At 46.6% G+C, this 23,121-nt stretch overlaps 1 protein-coding gene across 1 annotated transcript in view; it reads left to right on the top strand.

Moving 5' to 3' along the window:
* ifc (delta4-sphingolipid-FADS-like protein ifc) overlaps positions 1-20,946 on the top strand; it is a 32,953-nt gene extending 12,007 nt beyond the window's left edge. The window contains exons 2-5 of the mRNA XM_037418890.2: positions 14,275-14,597; positions 17,717-17,924; positions 18,718-18,929; positions 20,409-20,946. Coding sequence (XP_037274787.1) covers positions 14,275-14,597; positions 17,717-17,924; positions 18,718-18,929; positions 20,409-20,636 — 971 coding nt within the window. The 3' untranslated portion in view covers positions 20,637-20,946. The remainder of the gene's footprint in view (positions 1-14,274; positions 14,598-17,716; positions 17,925-18,717; positions 18,930-20,408) is intronic.
* The last annotated feature ends 2,175 nt before the right edge of the window (positions 20,947-23,121 follow it).

The following is a 23,121-nucleotide window of genomic DNA, read 5'->3' as shown; positions in this document are numbered from 1 at the left end:
AGTCTTCTGCCGGCTTTCTTTCGTGCATAGCGTCGAATTTTCAGCGCAGCCTAAGAAACACTATAGGGTCCATATAAATACGTGTGTATATATTTTTTTTAGTAAATGACCACACCACCTAATATTTACGTATTGACGTTGCGCCTCAGGTATGTGTAATATTTGCATTTTGATCGACGATGTTCACAAGTATGAACGCTGCCACCAGTTGACGATGGCCGGGCGTTCAGCAAGTGCTTGAACTTTAGCCGGGTCGCTGAATCGTGTGATAGGCAGACACAGCAAAATTTCTGCGTTCAAGAATCCCAAGAAAGACCTTTAAAGTAGATTTGTGGTACGAAACGTTGAAAATTCGAAACGTTGAATCAGGTTCACGAAAGCGTCTGTCGTATTGCAACAAACATCATCGTGACTTAATTTGTTCCGCTCGGAGATAGCTGACGGGGGAAAAAATGAGTGTTTGTGAGCGTTAACGCGACTTAGCTTTATAAGTTTGAAGAGAAGCTTTGAGAAGTGCCAACGATTTCGCGCGTGCGAAGTTCGGTAGCCTCAGCTATACGCCTTCTCGAACTGATCGGGGAGCGGCTTCCGAGGAGCACTTGTGCCCTGTGTGGAACCTGCGTGTAACCCGTTGTGGCGTCGTGCAGTGAGTCTGATACGCGTCGCTGGAGTGGAAACCCGGGGCGTCGAGCCGAAGCGAAACATTCACTCGTGATTGTGGCTGCTGGATGAGAGGCAGCAGCCATTCAAGATTGCGTCCTTGCCTTTTTTCTCTCTCTCTCTCTCGCTTGAGTGAGATAAGGAGAGTGCAGAGGTCCATCTTGGCGTCGTTTCTTCGAGCATTTTTCTTTTGCTGCGTTTTGCCATTTCATGTGTTTAGCTTCGTCGTCGTCTTTTCTCTCGGTAAACATTCACTCAGACAGCATCTCTTGTCCCGCGTGTTTCTCGTCACTCGATGTGTTTATTTCCTTCTTGACGTGTACACAACAACAAAAAATAAATAAAATGTGTGGCGTAAGGAAGAAAAAAAAACTTCCTTTATCGTATAGCTTTTCTTGCCACTCGGTATACAGCAGAAAGGCAAGGGCCCGAAAGAGGTTTTTCTCTCTTGTGACGCCAAGTTCAGTTTAACAATCTCGCACCACTATACGAGTAACACAATGTAAAGTGTTTGTTAAGTCACAGTGATAGTCATACGCAAATTATGAATAATATTCAGACACAATGCAAGCAAAAATACATCGAACATGTTTTAGGTATTGCCATAGAGATAAAAAAAAATCAACAGGTCAGCACCATCAACTCGAAAAGATCCAAGGCATAGCAAGCTATTTCGTATGGCATATAGGATAACGGTTTAAGTCGTTGCATTAGCCATATAAAACCGAATGCATCGAGTTTCTCCGTGCAATCGCGCAAGACTGCTGCTTTTGAACAGTGGTTTCAATAAGCAGTGGGGGCGGAAGTGTTGGTCATCCTGTCTGAGGCATGTTGTTCGTGTTTATACAACCGCTGTGCAGCTCACCGTTTCCAACCGTTGTCACCTACGTTTACGTTTTGACCCTCGGCTAAAGATAGCTGGGACACCCGGTACATGGTGAGGAGAGGGAGTGATGTTTAGCTCACCTCAATAATAGTAATTTCCAGACCGCGTACGTGCTGGGTCATAATGTTTTAACTCCACGATGCAGTATGTTTGGCGAGTTGGTTTTAGCTTCCATATTTACAGTGCGATACATAGCAGCGCGATACGCGGGCATGTGGCGCGTAGACAGGATAACCGCTGGTCATTAAGGGTAACTAACTGGATTCCCAGAGAAGGGAAGCGGGTTAGGGGGAGACAGAAGGTTAGGTGGGCAGATGAGATTAAGAAGTTTGCGGGTATAAATTGGCAGCAGCAAGCACAGGACCGGGTTGACTGGCGGAACATGGGAGAGGCCTTTGTCCTGCAGTGGACGTAGTCAGGCTGATGATGATGATGATGATGACGTCACCGCAGAAGAGAGGCGCACACAAGGCGTGTTCTTGGGAGCTTCGACTACCGATCGGCAGTGTTTTCTGAACGTGTTGAAAAAGTGTATGCAGGGCCGCTTTATAACGATCGTGCAGCGGCCCTCCTCTCTTCTTCTTACGTTCCATGAATGGCAAATTTCGCGAGGCTCGTTAATTGCAGTTCCGTACATTACGCCGCGCATGAATTCGTTACTTGATGCTGCCAGAAAGTAGACTGTCTGAAATGGCTTTTACGGATGACCTTGGGAGGGAAAAAAAAAGGTTTACTAAAGCCGTCCCGGAATAGCTGTATTAGTCTGGCGTGCCCCTGAATTTGGGCTCGATCCATCATCGGCGCGGTGACAGCTGTTCGAAGGACGGGTTCGCGTTGACAATTGATCGGTGAAACAAAGCGCACGGTGGCACTGAGTGTATAGTAGCATGCGCCTGGCCAAAAAGGCGTCCGCACGGGTGTTTGAGGGGTGTCTTGCTCGAATGCTGATTTTTTTTGTTAACCTCGCTTTATGTATTTGTTTTGTTATTGCTGATAATTATTCGTGTGTTCGTCGTGGTAGTGCAGTGGCTAGACTGCTGACTTAAAGGTCACAGGTTCGATCCCACGGCCACAATGGTCTCATTTCGATTGAGGCGAAACGGTGTCCGTGTGCTGTGCGATGCCAGTACGCGTCGAGGAACACGAGGTTATGCAAATTTTCGGAGCCCTCCACGGCGGCTTCCCCGACAAGGATGTCGCGATTTTTTGGGGGGACGTAAAACTCCGAAAATTATTATTATAATTTTTTCGCGTCATTCGCCAACAGCCGCGCAGATATGTGTGTTCAACTTCGAGGCCCTGCGGTCGAGTTATGTTGGTTATTGCTTTGCTCTGTTTTCGAGGAAAAAAAATATTTTCTTTACGATGCGAGGACACAGTTATGTACCATGTCTGTATAGGAATCGTGCACTGAAGCGGTGGTGCGGGGGTTAACGAAAGGAATTGACTAAACTTTCTATATTTGTTCCCCTTGTTTCAAAAATCTAGGGAATGTAGTGATCGCCTTTCGGGTATTTTTTTAATGATTTTTTTTACGTATTGCCAATATTGCGCTGTTATGTTATGTACACTTCCAACGAGTTGTACAGAAGTTATCTCTATAGTTCTGGTAAACGATATCGACGGCAAACAAGGAAACGAGGTCTCAGGCAACAAACGTGCGGTAATCTGCTTCTGATAACCAAACTATTCACTACGTTCGGGTGCGTGTGCCTATATTTACTCGGCAGAGATACGGAGATAGGCCACAGCTTGCGTTTGCTATTTACAACTCGCCGCGGGCACGACCGATCGAGCAATACGATTCATCGTGTTGGTTGGGCATTGTGAGAATCGGCTGGGCGATACGGGTGGCGTAAGGATAAACTATCTACGTGCTATTGCTGGCACAAGCAGTGTATTTTGAGTGACCCACTCTTACAAAAAAAAAAACGCAAAGCAAGGGGATTTTAAGAGCTCGTGTTTTTTTTTTTGTTACACAAAAGTAATTGTGTATAGTTGATGTTATCTGTAAAAATTTTGATGTAACTGTGAAAAAAGCAATGTGAGCAAGAAGATAGCTAAGTTATCTTTTCTTTCACTTCACTTTTTTTATTGAATGAACCCAATTCTTATAAGATAACATCCTCCATACTCGTACTTCTCCTTGCCATTATTGTATGTACCAACTAAAACTCGCAGGATAACTTATGCGTTACCTTGAGACGATTCGAAAGAAACGAAAGTAATCTTTTTTTTTCTTCTTCTCGGTCGATCTCTTGATCATTGTGTTAGGCAGGTATTGATGACGGTCACATGTACCAACGCATGTGTGACGAGCACAGGACAAAACGATTTATCGCGTTTTTTGGACTACAATTTTCTGATGCCGAATACACCTGTCCTACCGCGACACAACGATATGTAAGCGAAAAAAACTTGTGAAAAGAAAAAAAAAAGTTTTTAAAAAGCATAGATAGATGCCATCTTGGGATTTTCGCACCAAATACCGTGACGTCATAGATTATGACAGCGTCTACTGGGTCCTACGTAGCTTATAATAGATAAAAATGAAACAGACTGTCGTCAGTGGGTGACCTAGCGTACAAAGTTTCAGAAAAGTTATCGAGACGCTGTGGTGAAAATACGAAAAGTACGTTTTGGAAATTTTTGACGTTAGGCGCGATTTCAGCGCGAAATTTAAAAAATGGATGTTCAACCTTTATTTTCTCCGCCAATAAGGAACTTATGACATTGAAACATGTGGCACTAAAGTTCTCATGGTGCAGTTTGTCAATCTAGATGAAGTCGTCGATTCTCTTTAGCGCCCCTTTAATAGCAGTCGCACGGTTTGTGTGGTCACTCCGATCCCGCTCTACAAAATTACGTGGCTAACTCGATGGACTGACGATTGTGCGATCTCTGTCTGTCATTATTGTTTCCCCGGAGATGCCCGCTGTGGCCGTGTGCCTGTATACTTTTACGGCCGCGTCTCACTCGGCGCTGGCGGCATTGTTCAGGCGCGCCTCGCCTGCCGCTGTAATCTCTCTCGGGTTGTGCAGCCCTTGCTTTCGTTCACGACACGTGTGCGGTGGACGCGCAATCTTCGCCGCAGCGTCTGCTTCGGATATGTCTGCAGTCGATACTCGTGATGTCGGCACTTCTTGTTATTGTTTATGCTTGCGTGACGTATGCGACTGATTCGATTGTCTCACTGTATACACAACGATCACAGCGGTGCGTGCGAGAACAGAAAGGACGGGGAGAAGGAGGGACGCTGTATGTTGAATTGTATTCACCTTTTCATAAACGCCTCCCTGGCCGCCGCCATAGCCCTCCTTGGGCTGTGCAAATTGGCGCGTCCCTTCGAAAATGCACTGACAACGCTGCGCCCTTAGCCTTTGTACTCCCGCGCACAGCCCATCATGGCGGTGTTTTTTTTTTTCCTTCTTGTGAAAAAGTGTATAGAGTGGTAATGTCTAGCGGCGTCACATGCAAGGTGACGCGAAAGCAGGGATTAGGCTGTTATAGAAAAGGGCTCGTTGGAGGGATAGGTAATATACTACGCCAAGGCAATGAAGTCTGATATTGAGAAATGCGGAAAAGCTAGAATAAATGAAATCAATTTAGATAGTCCAATCGAGTGCAATGTGTGAAACACCTTATGAAAAAAGAAATGTTAAAACAGAGCTGTATACTGTGTCTGCTATCATCATCATAATCCTGACTACGTCCACTGCGGGGCAAAGGCCTTTCCTATGTTCCGCCATTCAACTCGGGCTGCTGCCACTTTATGCCCGCAAAATTCTTAATCTCATCTGTTCACATAACTTTCTGTCTCCCTCTAACCCGCTTGCCTTCTGTGGGAGTCCAGTCAGTTACCCTTAATGACCAGCGGTCATAGCATAGCTAGGGGTGCATGCCCGGCCCATGTCCATTTCCTCTTCTTGATTTCAACTATATGATATCCTTAACGTCGGTTTGTTCCCTGATCTACTCTGCTGTCACCACCTTTTAAAGGTGCTCATTCGATCCATATTGCAAACATGTTAAATATTTTTTAGCTTTTTTCGCTCTTTCTAGAAAATTGCTAAATGCTTAAATCGATTCAACCAATGTTATATTTAAAGTTTTTTGAACGACAAGTGAAGTGCGTTTTCTAAGAAAAAAATATTGTCTTTGTACTTTTTTTTTCTAAGACCACTTCTTTTGCGCCTTGCCGACTGTTCGGAGCGCCTGCGTCATTTGCTTCCCAAATAATTTGTCCCCGTCGCACAAATGCTCCCAATCGCGACCTGGAATTAGTTCCACTAGCTTCACAATTGTGCACTTTTTCGCGCTTCGCTGCTGATACGTGTCTTCACTGACTCTCTCTTCTGCCTCAATAGCACATATCTATATATCCGTAAACGCACGTGTGAGAGAGATTTCTTAATGTATACGGACCATTGCGTCGGATTTCTTGATTCGCCCCACTGCGTCGCGGCCGAAGCTGCTGTCCCCGCCGGTAATCTAGTGGCTCATCGTGTTTCCTTTCTCTTCGGTTTTTTTGTCTGTGTTTTGAGTGCGCAGTTCTGAAGCGTCCGTTCCGGCGATGAGCGTCGTCTCTCTCGGTGACGTTGAAAATATCACGAATGAACGATGATGAGGGGGGGGGGGGGGTATCATTCGGGTAACCGTAAATCCCTCCCCTACCCGCACGTTGGTCACTCGAACAATTCAAATGAGCGACAACACGTGTGTGCGGTGCATACAATGTCTGACTGTTGGGGTTTAACGTCCCTAAACCGCCATTTTGATGACGAGAGACGCCGTAGTGGAGAACTCCGCAAGTTTCGACCGTGCACCTAAATCTAAGCACTCGTGTCTCGAGAATTCTTTCCTCCATAGAAAATGTGGCCGCCGCGGCCGGGATTTGATCCCGCTACCGGCGGCTGTGCATACAACGTCGTTTCGCTGGTCGTCATAAGTGTCAACTCCGCGAGGGAGTTTCGCGCGTGAGCGCCCTCACGATCGTTTTTCTCCATATCGGGAAGATTATGCGTCTTGGAACGCGCTTGTTTTTCATCGTCATGAATAGAGTGACCTAGAATCCAAAGCGCCGCGCGAATACACGGGAAGAGTGAGGGGCTTTCGCGGTGAACTCCCGCGCCGCGGCGCTGCGTGCCGGACCCGTTCAGCTGCTTGTACACGAAGAATGTCAATACAAAATGGAGGAAGCGAACCAGAAAATTGACTGGTAAATACTTGGAAAACAGCAGGGTGCCAAACCAAAAAGAATTATCGGTTAAGAAGAAGGTGAAGGAAGCTGAGACCGATCTGTGAAGAATTGGCATGATTGAGAAGTCCGCACTAGAAATCTATGGAACTTTTAAGCAGGAAATTGCCAAGGAAAGGATCTACGATAATACTCGGGGTAGTTCTCTACTGTTTGAGGCCAGGACGGGAGTATTGCGAACCAAGACATATCGGGCCAAATACGAAGGGGTTAGACACGGTATACAGTGCGTGCAGAGAGGAAGAAGAAACTGCCGAACACTCGATAATGTTCTGTAAAAGGCTTCACCCTATAGTTCAGAATGATGGCGCAGAGTTTTTCAAAGCACTGGGGTTTAGGGACAGGGAGGGCAAAATAAACTTTAAGCGGGTAGAATTAACTAGAATGAGATTATCTGATTGGTGGCTAAAATCAAGGCACGAGTGAAAATTAAACCCTTCACTGCAAAGTACGAATCCCCAACCTCACTGTTTAAAGGGGAAAAAAATTAATTTAGTTTTTGGTTCATTAAGTATTACGGCTTGGTGGCGCTAGCCACCGCCCGATCTAAAGGGTATAGGGACTTTACTGTATGTGCTCCAGCAGCGGCGCGGTGGTTCACAGCAGAAGGCCTACGCGGGAGCCGGCGTTTTTGACCTTCCCCTATTTTAGGTCAATCTAGTCATGGCGTGTCGCGATGGACGGCGGAAGTGACTCGAGTGGATTCGCCCCTAAAAAAATATACTCGTGATCGGATGAGATTTGAACTCGTTGACTTCTGCGTGGTGGTCAAATATTCTACCACAGAGCTACTCAGCTCCTTGAAACTCATTTCTTAAAAAAAACCCTATGCAGGCGTCATGTCGCTCAAGTAATCGCGTTAAACTTGGTGATATAACGCGTCAGAAGTGTAAAATGACGACCCTTCATCCCGCAATGCTACACGCGCAGCGACTGGCTGTTTCACTGCGTCCCACCCACTGTAAAGGGTTCAGCCATATTCCATCGTCACCAGCCATATACAGCACCAACAATGTGTTTGTATAGATGTGTAGCTGGTACCTCGCTTATCCGCAGAGAGACCAATAATGGCGCAGCGGGTGCTGTCCTACTTCACAAAAAATAATGTGTGGTGTAGTCGATACCTTGCACAAAGCCAAAACTTTGAACTCAGTTGACCATGCCCAAACTGGAAGTTGCGCTTTGAACTCACATTAGGCAATATCGTAATTGTCGGTGGTAGTTTTTTTTTTTAATTTGTCCTTAACTTCACGTGAAAGCCACGTGTATATATGTATATATATATGTGGACGCCTGTATGGCACAGCTTTGGCTGTCAATTGCAACCACCTAATAGCATGTGTAATGTGTAAAATGCTAAAATGGCGTGTTTGATAATAGTTTTAATCCTGTTGAAGGCTGATGTATAGAACTACCTCTGTTTTTTCCGAACGGTGTGTGTGTGTGTGTGTGTGCGTGTGTGTGTGCGAGCGCGCGTTATCTGAAGCAAACTTTACCTACAATTATCTAAGTCTTGTTTCGTTTGGTTATACAACCACGGTTATCTGCATACACTCGACTAGGGGTACAGTTTGTTAGAGCAGACTATAGAAAAAAAAATAAAATGTCGGCAACGAACAAGTTTGTGCACTTCACACCTATGTTATGCCGGGAGATATTGGGCGAATCGTTTGCAATGGAAATCTCAGAACTACAAAGAGTATAAGCGGCTGATGATATTTCATGATTAATGAAGGTTGTCTTGCAAACACGAGCGCAAGGAGTCGGGACGACGCAACTGCTTTCGCGCTAGCACAGGAGGCGTTCGTGTTTTTTCGATCTCTCTTGTGTCCGCGTTTGCACGGCGGCCCATACGGGTAATGGAAAGGTAGGCGCATATCACAGGCCGTTTCCTGCCTGCAGTGGGAGTGAATTGCTCGCATCCTTGCAAGTGATAAACACACAGCGCATTGTAGTACGTATAGCGCCGCCGAGCTGATAACACTGTGCACTCCGCCTACGCTGTTGAGTGCGGAAGTGCGATTCAATGTCCAGGGTGTATACGTGCATCCCGTCACGCACCGCCGACGAAATATCTCCTCTATAGTATTAACGCTAAATGTGTTCGCTGCGGGAATGCCATGAAATTCCACAAGAGTGGCGATGTGGGCTTGTTGGTCTGTCTTCTCAGTCTTCTCAGCGCTCTGTCTTCTCAGTCTATTCTTTCCTGTGTTCGTTTTTTCGCCTCGCGCTACACAAATTTCTTTCAAATGAAATTCCAGGGTGGCCGCCCGTCGGTTTGATATGCGCTGCAAAGTCAATCGCTGTTTCTGTTTATCGGCTGCGATAAAAAATTCAGGAAAGTTCGGACTTCTTCTTTGTTCTTTTTCTTTCTGATGACAGTCGATATCGCGCGGGGAGTTACTTATACAGCGATTAAAAGGAACAAAACGCATACAAAAAGCCACCTTCGTTCTGCTGGTGCCAAGCCTGGTTCTCTTTATTTCCCATTTCTTTCCTTTCTCTCTCTATTCACGCTTTTTTTTCTATCTCTATTGCTTTTTTTCTGTTCTATTGTGTCCGTTTCTATCTATTTCTATTCCCTTCTCTGTTCACCGCTGCGGTGGTCTGTATTGGCTAAAGTACTCGGCTGCTGACCCGCTGGTCGCGGAATCGAATTCCGGCTGCGGCGCTAGCATTTTCGATGGAGGCGAAAATGCTCTAGACCTGTGTGCTCAGATGTGGGTGCAGGTTAAAGAACCCCAGGTGTTCGAAATTTCCGGAGCCCTCCACTACGGCGTCTCTCATAATCAAATGGTGGTTTTGGGACGTTAAACCCCACGTATCTATCAAATCGACTCGACTTTCACCCTTCACTTCCCAAAGTTGAGCACTGCGCCGCTGCTCGAGAATCGCACCGTATTATCGCTGATATGCAGTGCCTAGAGAGGCCGCTTCCATCGGCTTTCTCAAGTGAAGGTGAAGCGTTGAGTGAAGGAACGTTCTAAAATAAGGGGGTATGGCACCGCTCCTTTGCACGTGACGTCACAGATGGCATAGCTCAATGGCGGTCGCCGGTGATGGGTGGGATTTTATCTGTGTCGGCATAATAGACCCTCTGCTTCTAGCTTTCGCTGGAAACCTCTTGGGTGACCGTGTCGTGACTACTTTAATAAAACTGTACGATCGTCATCGCCCTCATCTTGCCGCCTCGTCTCACGTACAAGTTTGCAGTTGCACTCGCTTGGTAAACCGCACCCTAGCGCACGATGGGGCGTATAATAATATACAATGTAGCCCAGCTATATCAAACCTTTTTTTTTTTGCTGTTGTTCACAAGTGGAAACGGATTTGGCCGTGCACTCGCATCATATCTAATCTGCCGCACACTGCTCTCGGGATATCGATTCTGCCCACTTCATGCACGCCGCGATAAGAGAACAATGCACACTCAATATATATATATATATATATATATATATATATATATATATATATATATATATATATATATATATATACACACACACACATACACACACACACACATATATATATATATATATATATATGTGTGTGTGTGTGTGTGTGTGTGTGTGTGTGTGTGTGTGTGTGTGTGTGTGTGTGTGTGTGTGTGTGTGTGTGTGTGTGTGTGTGTGTGTGTGTGTGTGTGTGTGTGTTGCATACTTATACTTACCTGCTGCTTCGGCAGGCAGCCTTGTCTATATAGCGCTGGCCTAAAAATTTAGAACGCGCTAACAACATCTACTCCGGCTGTGTTCCAATTCTTGGACAGCACGTAGACAGTCTACGAAGATTGCTTAGAAGACAGCATCGAGCCTATGCTGTCCGAGAAATGGAACACGTTTAAACTACGGATGGATGGATGGATGGATATGGCTGTACCCTTTAGATCGGGCGGTGGCTAGCGCCACCAAGCCGTAACACCTAATGAACCAAAAACTATATTTATTTTTTTTTCCTTAAAAAGTGAGTTTGAGGATTCGTACTTTGCAGTGAAGAGTTTAATTTTCACTCGTGTCTTGACTTTAGCCACCAATCAGATAACCTCCTTCTGGTTAAGTCTACCCGCTTAAAGTTTATTTTGCCCTCCCGGTCCCTAAACCCCAGTGCTTTGAAAAACTCTGCGCCATCATCCTGAACTATAGGGTGAAGCCCTTTACAGAACATTATCAAGTGTTCGGCAGTTTCTTCTTCCTCTCCACACGCACTGCATACTGTGTCTACCCCTTCGTATTTGGCCCGATATGTCTTGGTTCGCAGTACTCCCGTCCTGGCCTCAAACAGTAGAGAACTACCCCGAGTATTATCATAGATCCTTTCCTTGGCAATTTCCTGCTTAAAAGATCGATAGATCTCTAGTGCGGACTTCTTAATCATGCCCATTCTCCACATGTCAGTCTCCGTTTCCTTCACTTTCTTCTTAACCGATAGTTCTTTTTGGTTTGGCCACCTGCTGTTTTCTAAGTATTTACCAGTCAACTTCCTGGTTCGCTTCCTCCATTTTGTATCGACATTCTTCATGTACAAGTAGCTGAAAACCTTCCTAGCCCAACGCTCTTCCCCCATTTCTCTCAATCGTTTCTCAAATTTTATCTTGCTGCTAGCTTCCCTGCCCTCAAATGATGTCCATCCCATATCACCTTGTACTCCCTGGTTTGGTGTATTCCCGTGAGCTCCTAAAGCAAGCCTACCTATTCCACGTTGCTTAATTTCTAATCTTGCTTGAACTTCTGATCTCATGCACAAGACCGCATTGCCGAACGTCAGCCCAGGAACCATGACCCCTTTCCATATTCCTCTCACAACATCATACCTATTGTAATTCCACAGTGCCCTATTTTTCATGACTGCTGCATTCCTGTTACCTTTAGTCGTCACGTATATTTCGTGTTCCCTCAGATACTCGGTCCCATTGCTTATCCATACGCCCAGATATTTGTATTTATCTGTTATCTCTAGCGTGACCTCCTGTATTCTAAGCTCACTACCTTCGTTGTCATTGAAAATCATGACTGCTGATTTTTCCTTACTGAATCTAAAATCTAACCTATCTCCCTCATTACCGCAGATGTCCATCAATCTCTGCAAATCTTCCTTGTTGTTGGCCATTAGCACTATATCATCTGCGTACATTAATGCTGGTAGTGCCTGATCAATAAGTTTTCCTTGTTTGACTAAAGAGAGGTTAAAGCCCAGTCCACTTCCCTCTAATTTTGCCTCTAATCCTTGTAGGTACATCATGAATAATAAGGGTGACAAGGGGCACCCCTGCCTAACTACTTTTCCGCGACAATGCGCCACCTCGCGTCGAGAAGGAAAAGCTAAAATAAACAAACGTAACAGTTGTATTTTCTGGCTTATTTCGTGTTGAAATCAAAAACAAATAAACGTTACTCACATTGAGCGTCTGGGAAAGCGTCAGCTTGTGTGCAGACGACCATTTCGGCGATATCCGATCTATCTGAGCCACGGAGGAAGGAAAGGTGATCTGAGTGATTCGATGAGCCGCCATCTTGTTTAGACAGCAAAGTAGCCTGCATCGTATTTGTCTACGATGCGGTCTTCTCGGAGCTGTCTATTTTGCCGGCTACGTGAGAATTGGAATGGGACTTAAGATGGCCGCCGTCCATTTAGCTGTCTATTTAGCCGTCTACGGTGAGTTTTGGAACACAGCTTCTGTCGAGCTGCACAGATGCTTTTAGAGTTCTCGACTGGTTTCATGATGTTATAGACTAAATTGAGCAGCTTCGCGAGCGGTATACTGTCGGCGCCAGGTGAAACGCGAACCAAGGAAGTCATCACCATGGACAGACGTGCATGTGCGAATTGCGCGGTGCTGCAGAATCTGATGCGCGCGCATGTCAGTGTTGATGACTGCCGGGGACTTGCTGATGCCCCCGCCGCTGTTTGTGTCTGATTTGACGCTTATACACTGGAACGCTCCTACGGCATGGTTCTTCTGGGTACGGAATTACCGATATCTCTTGCGTGAATAATTAGTCTTATTTCGCGGTCCACTTAAATGATATGCCGACCGTAATCTCTCTCTCTCTATCTCTCTCTCTCTCTTTGAGTTTCAGCGGAAACGATAGTTCTTGCGACTGAACGCTTGGCGAGATAAGTATTATGCTATCAATGCAAGCCATACTGTTGACTGCCGCGACACCTCCGAAAGCCTGTGCAACACTGTAAAGCTGGCTTTACCGCACGCCCAGGTTGCAAAGTGGCCCAGTATGTCGGCTAGCGGCACGAGCCAGACACTTCGGCTTTACAGGCCGTGGTTAATAAACTAGTAGCAATAATTTCCGAACTACTCGATTTTCTTCTTTGTCATGTCCTTTTCGACCGCATTTCGGCGGTGGCAAAATGCTCGAGGCTCGTGTGTTTCGATTTAAGCACATGTTGAAGAACACCAGGTATTGGAAATTTTAGAAGTTTCCAAAGCCGTCCACAACTTCGTCCCTCATAATTATATCGAGGTTTTGGACGTAAAACTCGAACAATTATTATAATTGTTTTTGCCATGTCCGTTTCCGCACACTTTCCGCAGTTACCATATGCGGCGATGACGATGATATGTTTGCTTCGCTCATGATGATGCAGACGTCCGCGGTCACTTTTCGCGCTTGATTGGGCATCTGAAGGCCTGACCCCTCGTACGCGTTGCAGCGCGTGGCTTCTTGAGGCGGCGCAGCGCCCTCTCCCTATAAAGAGAAAGGGCACGTAGTCATTTGCCCTCTCTCTTCGCAGGGAGAGGCGCGTGCCATCGCGTCAGAAAGCCGTGCGCTCACACGCTGCAATGCGCGCGTGTGGCCAGACCTTGAAGGGGCCTTGCAACACTTTTTGAGCATGGTCGGAAAACGCCGCCGATTGGTAGTAGGGACTCCAGAGAACACGCGAGCCAAATATTATAGAACAGCACGCGGCGTGGAATTCACAATAAATTATCAAAGTCAGCTAAAAATTGCTTTCTCGTCTCTCGACAAATCACGTTTATATGCTCAAAAATCACACGTCAACGACCCATTTATCAGCCATTGGCTGATTCGAACATGGCGCGCTCTCTCCAAGGAGACCGCCGCGGGAGGCCGCTACTTGTCCACGCCTGCGCGCGTAATCACACTGAAAAAGCCGCGCATTCGAAGAAAAGAAAAGAAAAAAAAAGTGCTCAAGGTCGCGAAGCGTGCGTGACGTTTTTCTGTGGGCCTGCAATTCCTTCCTGCTTAGCTTCCAGCGCTTTCGTCGGGACGAGAGAAGGGTGAATGCAACTGTAGCTTGCGACAAACCTCCGTAACTCCACTCGCACTGGACGGGTTCTTAAAACATTTTGCGGCGTTGAATTCGTGAGGCAATAAGCTCTTCCAGTGAATTCATTCCATGGTTTATTGAAAAAGTGTTTCAGGGCCCCTTTAAGGCCTTCGCATTAATAAAACTTATGTCTACCCTCTCCTTCTTAACCGCGTCGCAGAAAAGTACCCCCAGATCAAGGAGCTCATGGTGACGGACCCGTGGTTCAAGTGGCAGATTGTGGGCATGGTCACACTCCAGCTGATCATGTTCTGGCTTCTGCGCGACGCCTCGTGGTTCACCATCGTCGTGCTCGCCTACTGCTTCGGCGGCGTCATCAACCACGCGCTCATGCTGGGCATTCACGAGATCGCGCACAACCAGGCGTTCGGTCAGGGCAAGGGGCTGCCCAACCGGCTGTTCGGCATGTTCACAAACCTGCCCGTCGGTATACCGGCCTCGATATCGTTCCGGAAGTACCACTTGGAGCACCACAGGTACCAGGTGAGGCTCTCTACTTTCGCGATCGTTTTTGCTTTGATTTCACGTTATTTTTTCCCTTTGCGGGCCTCACGTGTAAGGTTACCGCCTGTTGCAAAAAAAAAAGGTATGTCTGGGCCCTCGCAGTTCTTCCGCAAGCGAGAACTTGGGCAGTGAGGGTTTTGCACCTTGTTTACTCATTTAGCATGAGAGACTCCAACCACCGAATTGAAGGCCTTGTAATAGAGTGACGTTCATTTTAGACGTACTTCACTTTTGTATATTTGATAAATGCGCCCCCTGCACAGCATTTGTTTTATTTTCAGATTCCTGAAATGACATATCTTTGTCCTTAAATGCCCTTGCGCAAATAAAATTTAATGTAATAAAACATATTTTTTGCCCTTTGCAATCGTGTCCCACTAGCTTTTAAGGACACGCGGAAACGGCTGTGCCGCCTTCAGTTGCCTGATATGTGTAAAAGGAAAGGCAGCGAGGGTATGTCGCATCTGGCGCTTAAGTGTCCAGAATCAGGGAAACTTGTGGGTGGCTTGAGCAATTGTGAAATAAATGCCTTGGTTGAGCTCTGTTAAACCGGGCGCGTTGAGTTTAAAAGCTACCGCGGAAAGCATGCCGCGCGGCAATTTCCTTTGGTACTCTATGCCAGAGCGCTGGCATCGAGGCACCCTACAGTGTCCTACCATGTCCTAGGGTGTCTTGGTGGTCGGTTTGCTGGGTGAGGACATCTGCAGTGGCTTCTGCAGCGCGGCTGTCATGTTTGAGCCGATGGCGTCTTTACGGCGTCTCACCGCTATGGCATCTTCTGAGAGGCGCGGGACAGGACAAAAAAAAAATGGTGTGGCGGCGGCATCAGCCCCTTCAAAAGAATGGCAACACCCTGAAAAGGGCACACGCACTGTCCCTAAGGTCCTTAACTGTCCCACGAGTGGGTCGCCGCCGCACGGCAAGCAGTTATCTTCGTCATGGCACGGCCGCTGGATGAAAAAGCGCGCGCTCTTTCATCCAGCGGTGGTGGTCATAGTCTCCAAGATTGCGCGCCGGCAGGTGTCGCGCGCAGTCTCGGAGGTCATGTCTTCGTATCGCCGGCTCGACGGTTGAACCGAAGGTCGCGCGTTCGATCTCGGCCGCGGCAGATGCATTTCGATGGGGGCGGAATGCTAGAGGCCCGCGCACTGTGCGACGTTGGTGCACATTGAAGGATGCCGGATGTTCGAAATTCTTGGAGCCCTCCACTATGGCGTCCCTCATGATCATATCGTCAGCGCTGGGGTCACGTGTCAATATTTGAGGGCTCGTGGCCGCTGGCTCGCGCCTATCTCCAAGCGATGGGGAGGGGTTCAAGGGGGAGGAGGACGAACCGACACGGCACATGCCCGTCGCTATGACGACGTGCGGCACGTCTGAAATTTTCACTGAAGCTTTTTGGTATACGTGGCTTTCCGCGCTTTTTGCTCTAATTGCAGGACCCGAAAGTGCATTATTTGAATTCACGGCCGCTGCCGTATGAGGTATATTTCAGCTTAGAGTCGGCGCTCTCGTGTGCTATTTCGCTTTTTCAGCAGTTCCCAAAAGTCGGTTTTGCCGCAATGCAGGTTTACTACGCACGGAAGCACTGGAAGGGGGCCACTGTCACAAGACACAATTATGCAGGTTAGCGCCCACAGTGTCTGGCAGTAAAACAGCGGCAACTTATACCCGCTTGAAATAAATTAATCGTTCAAACTTTGTAATGATGAATGTTTTATGCATTCTACATAAAGCCTAATGTAGTGGTGAATGCGCTGCAGTGGCTTGTATACTGTGTCAATCCAAAGAATGCATTAGTCTTTTTCATACTACTCGACACCTCGGGCGATATTTCAGAGGCCTACAGAGTCTGGAAATCATGTCAGCTGTACTCTGTGGCAACAGAAGGTTTTTCTCAGGTACTGTAAACTTGAATTCGAAGAAGTGGGCGGTTGTGGGTGGGTAGTCGAAACGGTGGCTGATCTGCTTGAGTAGTGGGTGCCGAAACCACCGTGACCGCCAGCGGGGAGAACCCTGGCTGGATTTAATGTGCATAGCATTAAGCAGCAGCACCAGGGGATGCATGGGAGGCATTCACTACCCCCGAAAATATCCTCCTGCCCACAGTGGCTGGGCTAATGGGTGCCTCCCCGGCGAAAAATTCTGGAGCTGCCCCTTATAGCACAGCAGGAAAGCAATTTGTCATGGCACGGTGTGTTTACAAGATTGGCCTATTCATCTGACATGTGGCAGACTCTCCATTTACTGCACACTTACTGGAACACATATTGTCACCTGATTTATCAAAGTCACGTTTCTGTACATTGGCATCAAATCATACACAAGATAGGAAGTGGCTGTGCACTTCCTGCTGTGTTGCGGAAGCTACGGCACATTGACATGCAGGTTACAACCAGCCACTCACTAAGGCTGTTTTTACTGACATCATGGTCAGTAGCCATCGATGTTGCTTGCATCATAAAAGTACAGCCACGGCATACAAGCATCTGTAGCGTGCAAACATACCGTATACACTCGGCTAAGGGCTTTGCTCGTGTAAGGGCCGCTCCCCCCAACTTAACAGAACAAATTTTGAGAAAAAAAATCTCTCCAGCAAATGTTCGCATCGTGGCATATCCCGTACGGCGCATTTCTTATAAGGCACATACCGATGAAGACATCTAGTGAGGATGTCTACTGTAAGACACCGGATGTCCCATCGTGGGGGTCTATATGGCACATTTAAATAGGTTTTTTTGTATATGGATAAAAAATTGAACACAAGTTTCACACATTCGTGGAAGGGCCCCACCCCATTAACATCGCGGAAAAAAAAAAGTGCGGCCGTTACACAAGGGTGTGCGGTAACTCGTCTGTCATCCGCCATGCGTAACTCCGACGGAGGTGGAAATGTTGGAGGCCCGTGTACTCGGATTTGGGTGCACGTTAAAGAACCCCAGGTGGTCGAAATTCCCGGAGCCTCCACTACGGCATCTCTCATAATCATATGCTGGTTTTGAGACGTTAAACTCCACAAATCAATCAATTAATCATGTGTAACTTCATCTTCTATGTCCTCCACTTACATATACTTTCGTCTTTCTGTCTGTGCACAGGGCATCGACACAATCGACGCTGACCTCCCCACCGAGCTGGAGGCCAAGCTTTTCTGCCACACAGGCACGAAGCTGCTCTGGGTGATTCTACAGCCACTCTTCTACGCGCTCAGGCCCGTGTTTGCCTTTCCCAAGCCTGTCACTGGTCTGGAGGTGCTCAACAGCGTGATTCAGATCTCGTTCGACTGCCTCGTCTACTATTTCTGCGGTGAGCTCAACAACTTTTCGCAGAGTGTACTGCATGTTGGGTCTCTTTGGTGAGCAGAGCTCGAACAGTATTCCTTGTTATATCGCACCCAGGCACATTGTCTGTAAAGCCGGCAAACGATGTAGTTCATCACTCTCGCTTGTAGCCCGACGTGCTTTAGCAATGTTGGGGAAGTTGGTGCGTCGCGTACATGAAGTGGTCAAACCTGAAAACTAAGGAAACGAAAAGAGGAAGACAGGATTGAGCGCCAGACCTTTCTTCAGGCAAAGTAGTGCATACTATTTTTTGTCCCTTTTGTGTTTTCCATTTCTGTTTCAACCCAGCACCACCCTAGTTAGCGTCATCGCTTGTGCTGTAAGCCATGCAAGGGTCATTGGACATTGTTTGAAAAGGAGGTTGGCATCGTGCTATCCTGCCTTGATGTTTTTTCTTGATTTGTGTTGGCGGCAAAAGTCTTTTGTTAAGCCATAGGTGCATGTATTCCGGAACGTGTCGGCTTACACTGAGATGGCTGTCGAACCACAGCTGTGCAATGTTGCATTAAAGAAAGACGAGGATTAGCAAACAAGTTTGTGCGAATTCAAGAAATATGTCTAAATGATCGCACATCGACGTGCTTTTCGTGGTTCACTATTGAATGTTAATATAACTTTCCCTTGATTAAGCATCCTTGTTAAATATAAAAGCTAAGATTCAATCAGTTTGTAAGAATACAGCAACAGCCTGTGAAAGGTTCCTTATTTTTTATTGAAGCAAACTCGGTCCTCTGCTGAGGCCCTCTCACAATGTGCAGGAGGCAAAGTTCTCTTCTACATGATTGGCGGGTCCCTGCTGGCCATGGGCCTGCACCCGGTGGCCGGCCATTTTATTTCCGAGCACTACATGTTCAAGAAGGGCTTCGAGACGTACTCCTACTACGGCTGCCTCAACTGGCTCACCTTCAATGTCGGCTACCACATGGAGCACCACGACTTCCCCGCCGTGCCGGGCTCCAAGTTGCCACTGGTGAGTGCACAGAGTGTGTGGCCACAAGATTTTTGTTTTTACTGATGACTGCCATTTGGGCATGTTTGTATAAGTTAGTGATTAGAGATGTGCAACTGGAATATATAACATGTCAGCCACTCGTGTGTAATGCCGTACAATTCCTTGTTTGCATATTTTTTTGTCATATGATTGAGTACTCTTAATTTTCAAAAGTTCCAATTTTCAAGGTTTTATGTAATTGTTTCTTTTTTGTTGTTATTCATTGAATTATGCTCTGCTTTATAGTAACTAACATTTATTCTATAGTTCCATACATGTATAAGAATGTTTCTGTCGAAATATAAAATATGTGATTCAAGAGTACTGCTGGTAGCACCAGCATGCCTCTCCTCTGCTTTCGCCAATGCTTGTTGTACCCTTCTCTCTCACCATCAACACCTGTGCTCAAGCGCGTGCTACCATTGGTCTGTTATTTTCACCAGCACGACCAGTCGCGCTACTTTGTCCTCATTCTCCTTGTCTCCACACTACCCACTCTGCTCCCACCATAGCTTCGCCTTTGCCCGCCTCCTATCTACCCAGTCTCACACGCCGCTGTCTTTTATCAGGCTTAGCTCACTACACTTTACCTTTACCCATGCTCTCCCCCTCATCAGGCTTCACTCTTGCAGTTGCGCTAGAAAGTACGGATCCCAGGGATCTACCTCGGTTTTAAACAGCTCCACCGAGTAGTAAACTTTCTGTGGCTAGTAAGCACTCTGTCCCGTTTTTAAGTGCAAAGCACTCTAGGGGCCCAGCTTCTCGTCTATAGATTTCACATGGAATTATAACACTCTCAATCAAGTGCTCAATACAGGCCTAAAACAAGGCTGGCAATGCTCAAAACTGGGTTAAAATAAACTACCAAGATATAAATATATATAACCACATGCGTGTTCACAAGGGGGCAGGGGGACCTATGTATGTAACTAACAGAAATTACCTTCAGCTAATCGCAATACTTAAGTAAAAATTGCCAGAAACACTTCGGAAAGATGCAGATGACTTCTGCACCACACAGGAGAGGGCACCACTGCCTTGCCAAGCACTTGATTGCTCCTTCCAGTTCTGGTGCTACATCTGAAAGATGAAACAACCTGACGGAACTCGTTGGAGACCGTGTATATCTCTGCTGCTCTAACAAGCAGGAAGTTGATAAAGCGCAGCAAAAAATAGTGCACATGTCGCACACCAAGTTTCTGAATCTTCCTACCAGAATTTTCAACATGCCAGAGAAACCATGCACACGTTCTTCAAACATGAATGTCATTGGCAGTTTGGTAAATAGAGTAGTGGGACGTCCTACACAGTTACCGAGGTTTTACAGTGGTGAAGCCACTGTGAAACTATGGCAACACTACATATCTTTTTTTTTTCTCGGGCTTCAATCTAGTTTAGCTTTTGTAATCAGATTTCAATCACGTCTCTGCATCACACAATCTTCCCGTTTTCTTCCAGGTTAAAAAGATCGCCGCAGAGTTTTACGACGACCTGCCCCAGCACAACTCTTGGGTCAAGGTCCTGTACGACTTTATCATGGACCCCGACATCGGTCCCTACGCCCGCATCAAGAGGAAAGGGGCTGCCATGCCCGTACTCGACGGCTCTGGGGACGTGATCAAACCCATCTCGGACGTCACGTTCTCCGACATGAATGGCTCCAACGGGGTCAAAAAGCACGAGTGAGGCCGTGGCAAAGGAGGGGGTGACTGGGAAGGGGAGGGTAGGTGGGAAGGGAGTATGAGACGGAGAGGCGTTCATACGCAGAGGGTTGGGGGATTGGGTTCATGCTTATGACGCACACGACGGAAGTGGAAAGGGGGCGATCTGAAGGAACGGTGCTGGAAAAGAAAAGGTAGCCGGCTGACTCCAAGCGTGTAAGACTTTTAGTTCGCCAAAGAGGCTGAATTTCGTGACGGACTTGGAAGTAGCTGCGAGTGTCTGGGTGCTGCTATATAGAGGATCGGCTATGAAAGGCTAACAAAGGTTTGAGATTGGTGGGTCGTAATACTGGGTTTAAAGCAGATGTCAGCAGGCAGACTGCCCTTGTCTCGCAAGCTCGCAGGAGAGGGTTTCGTAGTGTGGTTTTGAACAGAAGGCGTAAAGTGTGAAAGGCTTGTAGTGACCGAGTCGAGCAGTGCTTACGTAGCCGTCGCACTAGCCTGTTGTGTAAGAGATGACAGAGCGGTGGTGGAGCAACGGTGCCTGTGACGCAATGAAACTATCCTGTGTGACCTTGTGCATCGTTGAAGGGCATTATTAGATGCTGCAAAGAAGCCTTCCCGCAACGGGCATTGCCGAAAGGTTGCATGGCCGGTGGCTTGCGGTGGCTAAAGACACTGCCTCCAGCTGTGGCCTCATCTGCAACAGCCAAAGTGTGAGAAACTGCACCCTGCACCTGCAATGTTAGCTTTGAACTCACCTGTGCATACAAGCCTTTGTGAGTGAAAGTGGACGAACTGTGTGGGAATGTGTCGGAAACGGTATGGATCAAAGTGCGAGAGACTAAGACTGAAGTTTTTCTGAAGGAACTGTGTGGGGTCGGACATGTCTTTCAAGTGGTAGTGTGTGGATTGCATGGCATTTTTTTTTTTCATTGTGTTTTAAAGTGGTGTGAAAAATGTTGTGATGGTATGCTCATATTGAGCCGCACATTAAGGTTTTATTGAAAGGAGGCGGGCTTGCTTTTCAAGGAAAGGGGGTGGCCAGTCCACTGCGTGTGTCGTAGCTGGTACTAGTTTCATAATGGCGACTCATTGTGCGTGGATTCAGTCCTTGTCTTTTGAGGCATTGGCCATAGTTCGCAGTCCACTGTATCTACGCATGTTTCAGTGCATGCTGTAGCCTCGTACATTGCTATCTTCAGGCTGTTACAGGGATTTATTACAGCGGTAGACGTTTACAATACGATTTTCAAGTATTTAATTGTGATTACACCAAGCTATAGGTTAAGGAAGCTTGAGTAAGAACAAAAGAAAATGACAGAAATGAAAGCACTTTCACTATTACACTCAGAAGGTATTAACACATAACGAGACTCACTACGCTTTAGGTCAACAATACTCGTTAGCAAGGAATTGACTATGCTGGCACAAACTTGCAATGAAGTTGCACATGTTTTCTGTCGGTGTACAAAACTCTTATATTGTCTAACAATAAAAAAATAAAGGCATCTACTGCAATCATCAGGCCGAGGTGCAAGGGCACTCACTGCAGTTCCTCATCGATCCTGCTTAGGACGTACCGGTGGGTCACCCAGTTAACCACGATTACTCATGGAAGCACACATCATAGACAAGAAACACATTACCCTATTATGTTGTGTATCTCCCTTGTTTCCAGTGTGCTCTGCAGTAAGACATAACATTCATATCAGCTTTTGTAGGTAAATCAGAAAAGTTTTGCCTTTGAAGAATGTCAAGAGCGTTGCCAATGGCAGAAAAAAACATTCAGCCGCTCAACGCCAGTGTGTGTACATGCGTGCCTCAGCGGAAAGACAGGTAAAGCTCGTTGCACCTTCGAGAAGTTACTCACTGCTACTTTTTTATATCGCAATGTAGTGAAGTGTCGAAGTTTTTCAAGTTTTTAGCTGTTTTTCATACCCTGCACTCACACTCTTTAGTGCATCAGCAGTTGGCGGAGATAAAAATAGACCGATGATATAATGGTGATGAATTAGCTGAAAGATCTGTTAGAATGGACTTCGGCTAGCGGTTGTGGAAGTAAAAGCATTTGGAGTGTGTTTGAAGTCACAGTAGATTTCCTCTTGTTTATCGCATTCTTTCTGTAGTGTGCTGTGTGCTAATTTCCCAGTGTTAATGTTCTCACATGCGTTTCTGTGTAAAGTGTGGCCATGACACGGAAGATAGTACATATTACATTTTTAGTCTGTTGGCATTTGAGTCATGGAGCAAAATCTCTACTTAGCCCGGCATTTTCACTTTTCACTTGTAAACAAAATGCTGCGCTGAGTGGGAAAAAAAGGAGACCGTTGCTATGCTTGCAAATAGAGGTTTTGTTACCCTGATGAACGTTATATCAATGTAAATGCATGTGATGCATGCAAGATATGAGAGATCTGAGACATTCGCAAATCGTGACACTCTCATACTTAAGACATGCAGTGCAGTAGCAGTGTGGCCCGAGTAACTACATGTTCTCTGATTCCGTT

Source organism: Rhipicephalus microplus, chromosome 6 (genome assembly GCF_043290135.1).
Source record: "Rhipicephalus microplus isolate Deutch F79 chromosome 6, USDA_Rmic, whole genome shotgun sequence".
In the NCBI taxonomy this organism is placed as follows: domain Eukaryota; kingdom Metazoa; phylum Arthropoda; class Arachnida; order Ixodida; family Ixodidae; genus Rhipicephalus; species Rhipicephalus microplus.
This window is presented reverse-complemented; position numbering and strand designations above follow the sequence as displayed.